Source organism: Dermochelys coriacea, chromosome 13, assembly GCF_009764565.3.
Source record: "Dermochelys coriacea isolate rDerCor1 chromosome 13, rDerCor1.pri.v4, whole genome shotgun sequence".
Taxonomy (NCBI): domain Eukaryota; kingdom Metazoa; phylum Chordata; order Testudines; family Dermochelyidae; genus Dermochelys; species Dermochelys coriacea.
This window is the reverse complement of record NC_050080.1, coordinates 20,889,274-20,903,188: the sequence shown is the minus strand read 5'-3', so window position 1 is coordinate 20,903,188 and position 13,915 is coordinate 20,889,274. Positions and strand designations below refer to the sequence as shown.

Here is a 13,915-nt window from a genome sequence, read left to right as displayed (position 1 = left end):
ATGGCAGGGGTGGGTGGAAGCCCCTCATTGCCACAGTATTTAAAACATCACAATAGGAATGTATAGGAGGAATGACAAGTGATTCTACTCTTACCGCTATCTACCTGCTAAGGTTCTTGGTAGGGAACCTGAGGTGGAAATGCAGAAGGACTGCACTGTAATTTGAAAGTGACTCTCACAATCTCAAACAACTAGAATATGTCTGCCTGCAGACTTGTTCTTTTTGCTCCAGTCTCACTGCCACCCAGACATCTGGAAGTAACTGTCTGCAGAAATCCTGGCCTGCTGTTCTCTCTTGCCACTTCCTACTCAGCACAGGCTTCAGGATCTAACCTAAAGTTTTGGGTTTATTTTGGCAATTTGTGTTGACCTGAGGACACCCGAGCCAGTTAGTTATGTGATAGTTCGGGTGTAAAGGTAGTTTTGCCTAGTGAGAGCTGCTGCTGCTCATCAATATGACCAATCACTTGATACTTTAAAGTATATTGGAGGAAATGCACAGTAGCACTTTGTCTCTGAAAGCTCCTAGCACAATTGGCTCAGTAGGCTCCAGCCTATTTAAGTGCATGCACGTGCAGGGAAGCCTTGATTAAACTCTCTTCCTTGGCACTAAAGCCAGAAGGGGCCATCTATCCTGTGAATAATTTGGAGCAAGCTGACTAGCAAGCAGTCACCAAAGATGATCAGAGGGCACAGTGAGCCAGCTAATGTGGATTTGTTACAGTACTTGCTATGCAGAGGAATGCTGATAAAAGGTGTGACCTGGATTGAAAGAAGGTTATTTGCTCTGCTCCCAAGCATAGAAATTTCTTCAGTGTCTCTGCTAAGGAGTTTATGCATCTAAAGAGGAGGAGTTTTTGAGTTAGGAAAAGAAGCAACCCACTTTCTGCTGGTGAGATTTGGGCTTGTCTGGGCACTACAGTAGCACAGCAACAATGCTGTAGTGCAGATCCTTTCTACAGTGATAGAAGTGGTTTTTCCATCATTGTAGATAACCCACTTCGCTGAGCAACAGTAGCTACATCAACAGAAGCATTCTTCCATTGACCTAGCCACATCTACACCAGGTGCTACATTGGCATAGCTACAGCACTTAGAGGTATGAATTTTTCATACCCCTGAACGATATAACTATGTCAATCTACATTTTGGGTGTAGACCAGGCCTTTGTGTTCACCACGTACAGAAATGCTTGTTAACAGGGGGATAATTCTACTACCTCAGCATGCAGGACCCCTCAGAGGTAGAGTTCACTTATATGTGACTGGCTTGGTACTATCCAACTTTTTTCCACAGTAGTAAGCAGTCACATAAGACAGAAGTCTCTGGAAGCTCTTGCTTCTGAAGCAGTGATTTCCTTCTAATAAAGCTCTTAATGGGAGAGGAGGATGTTGTTGTCTCTGCTTTAAAGAGGCAGATGGATGGTGGCATACCCCAAGGTGCTACAGTGCGTCCGTGTTAGAGAAGCTGGAAGGGAACAAGTGGCTCTTGTTTTGGAGGTGTTTTGAATCTGATGTGACTCCAAAGCATCTACAGTAGAGAGCTGTCCGGTGGATATTGTAAAATATGCTAAAATGGTCTGAGGTTCCATATCTGAAGATCACTGAGTTCTCTGGAAGACTCTTCTTGAGTGCTTGTTAAAGTAACTGTCTACGACAAAGTTAGAGTGGTAGCCATGTTAGCCTGTATCAGCAAAAACAATGAGGAGTCCTTGTGGCACTTTAGAGACTAACAAAGCTTATGCCCAAATAAATTTGTTAGTCTCTAAGGTGCCACAAGGACTCCTTGTTGTTAGCTTTTTTTTTAAGAACAGATTTATTTAAAACTCCCTTCCAACAGCTAGGAGTAGACAGGAGTCCCATGTAAATAAATCAGATAGAACAAAGGGCAGTGGGTGGAAATTCCCTCCTGCCCCAGGCTTAGCTCCTTTGTTTCTAAGATCAGTTTTTGCTCTCTTGCCTACCTTATTTTCACAGTTCTCCTAGCACATGGTCTGCAGCTTGCTGGCCTCAGCACTTCCATTATAGCGTCAGATTTCCAGTGGTTTACACTTAGTTTGACAAGCTGGATCCCAGCCATGTGCCATGGTAGGACAAATCTATTTTGGCCAAGATTATTTCAGCAATAGCTTAGTTTCTGGGATCTCCTGATACAAGAATGCCAACTCTTTGATGGCCTGGAACTAAGGGCAAAGGGGCAGAAATGAAGTATTTAAGTGAATTCAGTGCTAATGTCAGGACAGCCATGGAGCTTTCAGTCAGTCACATCACAAGCATCAGCAGTGAAGCAACATGTATGTACTAATACCAGTATGCCTCATGTCCCTGCCCTGAAGGGGTTACATCTGGTGCTGACACAGTTCACTTACCATGGTCTAGTAGTTGGTTCTTGGCCTCTCTGCTGAGACATCCAGCAAGAGGGCTAATCAGTGTCAGTTGTGATGGCTTTCATATAGGCATGCTTCTTTTAAACACATTCTTAGAGTACAGACCCTAGGGCTGACTTCAGTATTGTGTAAGCCCCATTCTGAGAATCCTTTAACTTGAAATCTAGGTGTGCATTTTAGTAATATGACTTCTGCTGCATGTGAAACTGTGTATTCCTGGTGAGGATGGGAGTATGCTCTGGCATCAAGATAAACACATGCCACTCCTTTCCAAGTGCCCCATTGAAGCCTCTGAAGTGACACCAACAACAAACACTAAATGATTGAGTTTTAGGTTGGCTATGTTGTAAGGGCACTTGTCTCTATCATGAATACTCCACTAATACAATAGCCCATAATGATTCTGTGCTAGTCCCTAAATCCACAAGTGCACAAACTGCTGAAGGTCTCTAGGCTATGAGCTGCATCTTGAAGGAAGTCCCAAATACTCGTCCAGCCAATGAGTTTTAGCATATTCTCGAAACCATTCCAGCCTGTGTGGGTAATTTGGGATCCAACGATCCACCCACAACTTAGTTGTAGGGAGAGTAGTTTTTCTTGAGTGGTTACAGTTTAAAAGCCCTAGGCCTTGCTGTGGACTGCTCAATGGAAAATTTCTGCTCAGTATGCAGCAGAACTAATTTAATTTTATTAAGATAATGTTGAAGTACAAAGAAAACTGTACAGAGTTTACGCATAGAAGTTTCTGGTTATCAGGGAATAAAGTACAGATTATCAAGGGGTGCGAAATTCAGTTTAGGAGCGGGTGGTGTAAGGAATACATAATCTGCAATCTCCCCAATTGGGAGTAAAAGTTTAATGGGTCAAAGTACAGACATTGAGATATGGGAGTATGTTGTCCATATAATGGCTATGTTCATTGTGGAGTGTAATGAGCGGATACGATGATGAGGATGGATCTAACCTAATTTGGTGGGATTTAATTTTCAGTGAGTTTATGGTTCCAGTTCATATGGTCCAATGGAAAAAGCCTCTCAGTCCCTTTCCCGTAGTTGATGCACGATGTCGTACCGGCTCACACCTCCTGGTATTGTCGGTGGCCGGTGATGTGTTCGATGTAGATGTCCTCGGACCATCGGATTGTGTCAGAGACCATGAGCCGCCACATGAGCCGTGTGTACCATCGACCGATCCCGCAGGAAGGAATTGGCTGAAGAAGAATAATGAAAAGATTCAATACCATTATTTTAAATCAATGGTATACCCTCACTTTGAGTACAGTGTTCAAACCTCAGAACACCAGTGTGTGTTCTGGGATAGCAATGGAAATGACTACAGGAACAGTGCTGTATTAAGAGACTGAAAAGATCAGGACTACTGAGTTTAGTGAGGGGACAAGATGGTTGTCCATATAGAATGGTATATAGAGAAGGTAGATCAGAAATTTCTAACTTCCCCATGTCTCATAACACAAGAACAAAAGGACATTCAATGAAACTGAAAGGTAGCAAATTCAAAACTAGGAAATATTTTCACACAATGCACCATTACCATGTGGAACTTCTTGCTAGAAGAGAGACCCAAAGATCAAAGTAGAATTCAAAAGAATTAGATATCTATATTGTGAACAACTAACTGTACTGAGCAGGATGACTACTTCAGAGCACAAATCAACTGCTGACAAGATTTGGAAGAAGCTTCCCATTTGGGCAGGCTAGTCCATGACTGTTCCAGTATGGAACTTCTCACATCTTCCTCTGTCAGACAGGATACTGGACTAGATGGATCCCTAGTCTGATCCTCTGTGACCATTCTCAAATTCACTGTGCAGAGGGGGAAACTTGCAGCAGGACTTGTCTGGGTTTGAGTCACTTTCCAGTGGTCATATGAATGGATATGCAGGTGAGACGCATTCTGTTGAATCTCTGATGAAAATCAGTTCTTGATCTTCTAGGTCTTAAAATTAAGAGTAGAATTTTTACTATCAGTAAACATGATTATCTGCAAAGGAGCTGTCTGACCAACTCCCCATACCTCTGTCTTTGCAGGGTGCAAATAGTTAACTAAGTGCTGATTTGCCTCTCTTGTCATTTCCCGCCCTCTCAAATTTGGCTCAGGTCCATGTTCTTTTGTTCTTGTTCTTTTGACTTTCACCTCACCCCTGTTTACTCCTGGGCTTGTGTACACAGTGCGGGGAAGCAGAGACTCTGAAGCAAATTATAGGGCTCCATTATCTGGCTTGTTGGAAACCCTGTAAAGAGCTCCCTGCACTTCAGATGCCTGGGACCCAGCATGTGCAACCCCTGTCCAACTCGCTTTCTACCAGCCTTCAAAGAAGCATGGAGTGAATTCAAACATTGGTGTGTTTGATCAGAGACAATGGCCAGCACTAAAAGTTGATTGTGTGCATTTCATGCCCTTGCCCTAGAGAATGTTACTTGTTTTCGGTTGCTGTGAAAGGGCACATAAGCTACGGTGGTGTGTGGTCTGGAGGCGGTAGGCTTGGTTAGAGTTTACTGTTTTTTCTTCTCAGAACTAGTCGGTGGCTGTGGAAAGTCACATGTTGGATGGGAATTTTGTGTGCTGCATTGTGAGCAGACTTCACTGTGAGAAGCAGCTAGTGCTGATCTGGGTTTCTGAAATAAAGCCAAAGCCACTCTGAAATCAGATTCCTCAGCTGGAGAGGGGATCAGGTATCGCAGCCCTGCGAGCTCCTCTGCCTGGAGCCATAGGCTTCTACGTGAATGATCCATACACAGGAGACTGCTACCTCTGCATCTTGGCATGTCTAGTGTGCGAATCCCTGTAGGCCTAAACATTCACTTCCCCTGCATGGATCCTACTGAAGCAGCATGTGATGATAAAGGCAGAGTACACATACCTGCACACGCTCTGGCTGGCAGCTCAGAAGTAAGCCTCTCTTTTTGCTCCTGCTAGGACAGGAGCTTTCCCTGCTTTTCTCCCCCCTTCTATTCCCCTCCCCCAGTGATGTTTGTTAATCTTACTTGGCATTCACGTCACTGTGGGTAAAAGCTGCTTAACATCCAGAAGAAATCCTGGAACTGGACTTTAGCAGAAGTGACGTCCTTCTGTAGTTAAAGGATTCTATTTGCTAAAGCATATTAGCAGTAAGGCTTGACTTCAGCTGCCAGAAGTAGGTGAGGCTGCACAGTCATTTAGTCTTTCTCCCATCATAAGAGTGTCTGGACTCAGCCCTGAGGCAGTTCCAGCACAATAATAGCAGGTGGCAGAACAACTGGCCACAAGCAGTCTTGATCAGATGCCAGCCTCCAGCTGGTGACTGCAAAAAGCGTTAGGCTGAATGTGGTTGTAGAAGGCAGTCGGCAAGTGCCAGATATTTTGAAAAGGGGAAGTGATTCTCAACCTATCTACCAATGTGTTGTGTGCTGCATCCAGTACTACCTATATGGCCCTGAGGATGTCACGTGAGCCACAGGTTGAAAACCACTGCGTTATTGAGTCTGCACCCCATGGACTGCAAATTCCCATTTGGGAGGGAGTCTGCATACCTGGAAACTGCCTCCTAGGGAAGTCTGTAGAATATATATGGGGAAGCGGGGAGACTTTCCTCCAGCTTTAGAAATGCAATGTCCCTATTAGACAATATTAAAGAAACTAATATTGCACTAAACCTCTCCTGAGCCCACCAACCCCATTGGAGTCTCTGAACTACTCCTGTGTGCCTTTTGCAGGTGTGTATGTGAGGAATGTCACTGTTCCAGATCCACCCTGCACAGAGCACAGATGCTTCATTGTTAACTCTTCCCATTCAGAGTGCTCTGCAAGGTGGGATTTGCACCTAGCTCCAGGGAGGTGCCTGCTTGTTACGTGGGTGTGTTTAGAGTTTGTGTAGGGAGAAACGTGGAATGAATGTCACCACATTTACCCATACAGGAAGGAAGTGAGATGCCCAACAGCACCCCAGTACCTCAAATAGTCTCAACTCCCAGCCCCTAAGGATACCCAATTAATCTTCTGAGGGTAAATGTGTAGAAGTGTAGGTCCCTCTGCTGCTGCTCACCTCCCCCAGTAGCTGTCTGGATGTTTTCCAGGAAGTTACTGTAGATGAGAGTGAACTTCCCACTTACTTTCTCCTGGCCCAGGGCCAAATGAGCAACAGCATGGAAAACTCCATATAATCGTATCTACTGCTGTGAGTCAGTACTTCGTTAGTATTGGACCTCCCTCACTCATACACACAGACAGTGTGTATTTTGATGAATAAGCCCCTGTGACATCTGAACCTGGTGTATCCAAAGTGACCCAGTAATAGCAAATGTCTACCATTCTTATTCATCCTTGGTTTGATCGAACAGGGCAGGTTACTCAGTCCTTTCAGACTCCCTGATCCAGCCTAGTTTTCTTTGTATCTGCCTGATGGTTGTGATTCACCAATCATGAGTGTACAGTCTGGGTGAGCTGGCACAAAGATGTAATGTAGTACTGACACCTGTAAATATTTGTCTGCTTTCAAGGGAAAACCCTCCTCAACCTGTTGTCATTTGTACTACATGAAAGCTACTGTCTGGGGGACACACCCTGACTTGCTGAATAGTGGCCTGGTAGCAAATGGAAATCAAACCCTTTTGTATCTTAATAAACATCCGCAGTCTGGGATGGGAGCAGCAGCCTCATCATTCCAGCTGTGCCTATGCTGCAGTACCATTTTAGGGAGCCCTGGTGGTCTTGGCTAGCTTCAGATGCCTCCTTTCTAATTAAGGTTGGTGCTATAAGTGTATAAAAGTTGTCCATAAATGACCAGTGATGCTGGGAATATTTGTTCCAGGCTGTATTTCTAGCTGTCTTAGTTGGGGCATAATGGGAGATGAGGAGTCTGGCAGAAATCAGGCTCTTCATGGTTTTTCAGGATGCTCAGTTGAGTGTTTTCTGGTCCCTTTTGACTCTGAAGGGGTAGAATGAACCAGAGCTGCCAGAAAAGCTATTGCATCACTGTTCTAGCCCCTCAAATTCAGGATGAGGAGAAGCTGCTTATATCCTGACTGCAGAGCCTGGTGGCTGGGGCAACTGCAGTATCTACAGATATGGAAGTGGATTGTTGGTGTGAGGGGGGGAAAAGACCACTTGTATCTTGCCACTGTAATATTTTTATGGATATACCTGTACTGCAGTTTTTAGCTCTGCAGCCTGTGCCCCACAAGTTGAGCAGGGCTAGCTGTGGCAATGCCACAGGTCTTCTATTGCAGTGGGACCATGCCTGGGGCAAGGCAGCAATCGGGCTGCTTTCTGAATACCCCCACCCCCTGAAACACTGAGAGCACTTAACACTGGTTAAATGGTTCCAGTAGCTACCAGATAAGGTGGCTTTCCATCTGGGGGAAGGGAGGGTGAGCTGCTTTGGTGGAGAACCAACATTTTGTGTTCCCCTCCTCACCCCCTAAGTCTCCACTTTCCCCCTCTCCATTTAACCCTGCACCTCCATGCTTGTAACAGGAGCCACAGTAGTGCTCCCAGCATTTCTATCATTAGTGGAGCAGAACGGGTGATAGCAATGGGAATCATTAGCAAACAAGGCTAGTGAAACTGGTGGTGGCAGCAGCTGTCCATTCGGTTTGCATTGTACTTCCAACTGTAAGAGAAAGGGTTAATTCCTTACAAAGCAAATGACTTAATGGCTGTGGAATTGTGAATTGCTGCTGGAATTCCACAGCAAACACAGAATAACAGAATACAGACTAACATGGCTGCTACTCTGAACAGCAAACACTGGATTCTGCCAGTTTGGAAGTGTGGACAGTCCATGATCTCAGAGTTATGGAATCCTGGACTGGCCCTAAAGGATCACTAGAGTTATACAGAATAGTATGGGAACTTGGTCTAAATCTTATGCCCTTCACCCCCTACTCTTCAGAGGCCCAAGCAAAAATGGGTCTGATTTAAACCATTGTCAGGTAGTTTAACATCCAATTCTTTGGCTTGGCTCCTTTGTATGCCCCTGCAGACTGGCTTATCTGGGCCTACTGCTGCCATGCTAATGCACATGTCTCTGGACTGTTTGTCAGATCCCAGTATCCTGGTTTTATTTTGAGAAGGGAAATGCTGAGCCTATTGCTTTCTGAATTGTGTGTGTTGAGGGGACACTTGATACAAATGAGTTACTGTTTATAATGCTTTTGATCTCCCTGTATTGTTCCCCAGAATATACAGATTTGGGGGGAGAGCAAACAAATCTCTGTTTTTACCTTTTGTCTGAAAGTATCTGAATTGTAAATGAAATATGATGCTATTAAACATACTGGGTTTGAGTTCTCACTGTAGCATTGAAACCTCAATCTAGCTCTTGACACAGGCTTGGAAAAGATTCTCTAGGCATAAGTCCCACTACTACTCTCCTCTCCTGCCTATCACAACTGAACTTTATTCCTCCCTTCTACCTCAAGGAGTTCTGCCATGAGCTCTTGCCCAGAAAGCTATTTGCAGTAAATTCAGACCCTGGTCACTTCATGGGAACCTTCTGAACCCACAGTCCTTCTGGAAATCCCCACTCAGGCTGATCTGTGTTCCTGGCTTTCAAATATTAGGGGAATTCAGCTGTTTTCAAGAAGGTAAAGATGATGCTTTTAGCTGGGCTGAATTGAACTTCACCAGTTAGATGGTGAAATATTACTGTGCTGGTTCCACTAATGTCTAATGCTGGTTTTCCCTTCTCAGGTGAGAGAAACTGAGATCATGGACCCAGAGAGGTATGGAGAGGACTATTTCCTCTTCTGGAGCCTTGCCAGATGATGAAGATATCAGTGACTCCAGGCCTGACTTGAGCAAGGAGAGTGACTGGTTTTTCAGGTTCTGGAGATGATGGTATGTAGGCAAGAAAGAAATAACCTTTAAATTGGAGTCTTCCTCCAACTATTGCATCTTCATAGCTGTGACCTGGAAAAGCTACATAATCCCCTGAGTCTCACAGGCTCTCTAATGGAACTTGCAATGGGCTACACAGTCCATAAAGCTAAGCTCAGCAAGTCATTCAGAAGGATCAGTAGAGCAGCCTAATCAAATACCTCCTATGTGGATGCTTGCTTGGATGCAGTACACCGATAGGAACAGCAATAGGGCACCATGCCATGATGTGGGACTCATTCTGTCTTCCCTCTCTATAGGGGCATCCAAGTAGATCACCCCTGTAATGAGATGATATGCTGTCTTCAATGGGTAGACAATGCATTACTCAAACCCTTCCCCCCAGTACTATGGGGCTGTAAAGTTAACTAGTTTTGTTAAATCTCATCTTCCTCCAGCCCCAATATTTCTGAATCTGCCCGGCTTTGCCCCTAAAAACCAGTGTAGTAGTGAAAAGCTAGTTAAGTCAGTGTTTTCAGAGTACTCTTTTTGGCTTTCAAAACTCCCAGCATAAACTAATTTAAACAGCTCTTTGTTCCCTTTTTACGTTCACATTGTATTCTCAAAGGTAAAGAACAAGCTCTGAAATTAGTACATGGCATGTTCAGGCAGATCTGGTGGGTTAGTACCTTAGCAAATTATCCTCTAGGGATGGGTGTTCAAACGAGTGCCCTCCTGAAGCCAGCATAGCGCACAAGGATCATGTTAGCTTTCTGAGCAAATCCTGGTACACTGCAGCAAGAGCCACTTGATGGAGCTGGAGATTTCTTCTCTGAATGAGGTATCTTGAGCTTGCATCATGTGGCCAAGGTGTAATCAAAATTATATTTAGCTGGTGAAAGTACTTAAAGATAAGAGGGCACTTTAATCAAAGCAGAGCCCTAGTTAGACAATAGCAGCTAGTGCTGCTATTACGTGTGCCTGAGCTTTGGGAAACGCTCGTGAAAGCAAAGGGAAACTAATTCTGTATTGTTTGCATGTTTTCTAGATGCTGAAGATGACATTGCTTAACCACTGAAGCGAGTCCTATGGGAGGTGGTGTTTGAGCACTCTCTCAGGAAAAACCTAGCCCAACAGCTCTTCTCTGTGTAGTATCTGGCTGGTCTGCCTGTGAAGGCTCTTGTTGCCTTAACCCACTCCTCCTTCTCCCCCCCACCCCCCCAGCAGCTGGCTTCCATATCCAGTCCACTGGAATAAGGTGCTCACAATGCACCGAACCCTTAAATGACCTCAACTCTCCTGCCATTAAATGGTGTCTGCCCTGCCCCTCCTTTGTCTCCTGTTTTGAAGCATTTTGTAGCTGCTCATGACAGGGTGTGGTTTGTCTCTGCTTTATTCAGCTCTCGAGTGACAACTATATCCCTGAAGATACCGGTAAGGGGACAAAGGATGAGGATGAAAACCTGATGGTAGACAATGAAATAACTCCACGTAAAGTCTTGCCCGCTGAGAAAATGGATCCATCCAACAAGATTTCCATGGCCAGCACAGCCAACAGCAGCCTCTTTGAAAGAACAGAAGTCCTTGCAGGTAACTTCACTGTCCCCAAAGTCTAGTGACTCATCAGCCACGCTGTAAATGTGGGAGGAAGGGGAAATGGGGATGCCAAAAATGGGGTCGTATGATTGTTCCCATACTTTAGAGGGCAAGAATGGTGACCAAAAACACAACCCACAGGTCACTTGAAACTGAGCCAACTGGCTTTGTTCAGGTAAGCTGGGAGGCACAGAGTATTAGGGAAGCTTCTTTCCTGCGTTGATCAAAAGAAATTTTTTATTAAACTCTGGGTGTTTTTTAATTATGGATAAACTGGGTGGTGAGTGAGTTCTGGCCTCTAGATGCTGTTTGGACTGAAAATGTCACTTTCAGCAACATGGAAGCTGCCAGTAGAAAGCCCTGAAATGCTGGAACTCTGGCATAGATTTCATAGATTAATGACTGGTGAGGGTAGCAGTTTCCTCCTAAATGCTATATTCATTCCATATTCTCTTTCAGCTCTTATTGCAGGTGGGGCAGTTGGGCTGCTGTTTGCTGTCTTCCTGATCCTCCTGTTGGTCTATCGCATGAAGAAAAAGGATGAGGGCAGTTATGATCTTGGCAAAAAACCAATCTACAAGAAAGCGCCTACAAATGAATTCTACGCTTAAAGCCACCAGCACCTTGTGCCCCTCTAGGGACAAAAACTGATTTGTTAAAGCATTTGGACCTAAGCTAAGATGCTCCGAACAAATGTTCTCTTGGATCTAATTTCAAAGCGATTTTTAAAAAAAAAAAAAAAAAAACTTTCTGTGCAACCCTTCCATCCTGCTAAACTAACAAGGGCACAACAAAATGCAGAGCGTCTGTCGGGGGGAACATTGTCATGGCTATATTGTGGGAAGGGGGAGTGAAAATAGTCAAATTCCTTATTTTTGGTTTAGGGGAGGGCGTATATATATGTTTGCATCTGGTGTGCAACTCTCCAATCTGCCTTGTTTTGTAGAAGTTTTTATTCTATTTCCCCTGTAATATTGTGCCTGTCCTGCAGCAGGCCAATCATATAAAGCATTTTATAGAGAATTATCTATGAATCTCTTACACTACAATGTACCATTGCCTTATCAGGGAGTAGCTGTGCCCTTGGCTCAGGATGCTCATATGCCATAAAGGGCCTATGGGAGAAATAACTATGTGGCCTAAATGGCTCTTAGGGAGAAGTTTCCTCTTCCTTTTTGGCCCTTGGTAGGGTCACAATCTGCAAAATCAGGAAAGCCTCTTGGCTTGCTTGACTCTGAGACTAACCTTTCCCTGCACCTAGCCTCTTACAGGTTGGAGAATTACCTTTTAATGTAGGATTTTATAATTTTTTTAAGTAGGAAAAATAGCCTAACATGTTATGTTTGTAGAAATAGTACTGAAATAAAAAAATCTACTTTTTAAAAATTCCTAAGTGTTTTTTTTTTTTTTGTTTTTTTTAATTTTTAAATCCTTTTTGTTTCCTTTGGCTGGGCATTTCTCTAGTTGTATATATTGTGTTTTATACAATTCATATTCTGAATTGAAGCAGCATTGGCTACAGTATGTTACAGGTTTCCCTTTCTATATAGCAGCTACTGTATGCAATCGATATTTATGGGGATTTTCCATAATTTTTGGATTTGATTTTTATAGGATTATTTATGGTTCCTTCTCATGTTTTGGTTTTTTGGTTATTTTCTTTTTTATTATATAAAACACTAATATAATGAACCTCTTATGATTGTGAAAACTATTTAAGCTTTATTCTGTGAATTTTTAATTATAAACTGAAGGCAATAACTTCTGCTAGAATTACTCTGTATGCAAAATTGGATTTTTAAAACATGATTAAAGTATATTATAGGGAAAGATGGGAATTTTTAGCCTGTAATATATTGTAATCGGTCCTATAGAGCTATATATTTTATATATATATAATATATATTTTTCCAGAAAAGTGTACAAATGTTAAGAATAAAAGGCTAGACGTTTTTGGGCTTGTGCAGCCTTGCTGTGTAAGGGAAGGGCGTACTGGTCTGTTTATATGCTGCTCTTTGTGCAATGTCTTGTTTATGTTGAGTGCAGTAATATTTTCCTTGTTTTGTTCATCACAGCTGGGGGTCAGGCTAATGGTTGCTGAACTAGCCAGGTCACTAGGCTATGTGTGTGCCCTGAATGCAGTGGCCATCAGATTAACTTCCATGAATTAGAAACAGTTGCTGTGTTGAAAATAAGTTTCAGAGTAGCAGCCGTGTTAGTCTGTATTCGCAAAAAATGAAAAGGAGTACTTGTGGCACCTTAGAGACTAACAAATTTATTTGAGCATAAGCTTTCGTGAGCTACAGCTGAAAATGCCAGCCTTGCTCTTTCACAGTCAGGTGGTGGAGCTGAGATCCCTTCCCCTCATTTCAATGTGACACATAATTTGCAGTAGAGCTTCAAACAAAAGTTGGAAGCTCGCTGTTCAAAGGAAGTAACCTTTACCTTTTCTCTTGCAAAATTGCTGTTCAGTTTTATAGGCTAAGCTATTTGAGAGATTTTGAACTAGTCTCCTTTATTCCCTTTTCCCTTCAGAAGGATGGCTTTCAGTATTTAGAATATTGTTTGATCGTGTCTCTTGCTAAGGGTGGCTGTATGGGAACACTGACTTCCTCAAGCCATTTGCTGTTAACTTTTTTTTAAGGGGTTCTATGCATCATTTAAGCAGATCCTACCTTTGTCAGAGTTGGTCCAGTTCCACAAAACATTCTCAGAGTGAACAGAAGATGCATTCCTGTCCTACAGGGTTTTCTGGCAGTCTTTGGCTAGTTCCAGAATGGGTATATAAAACATCTACTTATCCTGGTCCTGTTGCATCAGTTTTACTTGCTAGATCTGAGTCTCTACCTTTCCAGATTACAGAATAGCTGACTGTGGGGTGGCTTTTTGTGTATGTGGAGAGTGGGGGCAACTGCATATAGTATAGCTCATAAAAATCATACTGGTTCTGAAGGCCCTGGAGAATGTCTTTTCATAGACTTTAGACCTGATTCTCTTCCATTTGTAGTTATGCACCTGTTATAACTTAACTGAAAACAGTGCAGTTACACCTGATCCTAGACTGGTGTAAGGAAGAGGACAAGTGGATCTCTTCTGTGTTCAATAGCTATGGGCAAG

General features: G+C 43.4%; 1 protein-coding gene across 1 annotated transcript; it reads left to right on the top strand.

The window, feature by feature from the left end:
- The first annotated feature begins 4,276 nt into the window (after nt 1–4,276).
- On the top strand, nt 4,277–11,522 carry SDC4 (syndecan 4). Its single transcript, XM_043496133.1, is given in 7 exon segments — nt 4,277–4,288; nt 9,077–9,130; nt 9,132–9,197; nt 9,199–9,223; nt 9,831–9,883; nt 10,603–10,792; nt 11,258–11,522. Coding segments are annotated over 7 exon segments (552 nt in total). The 3' UTR covers nt 11,410–11,522.
- Nucleotides 11,523–13,915: the final 2,393 nt, after the last annotated feature.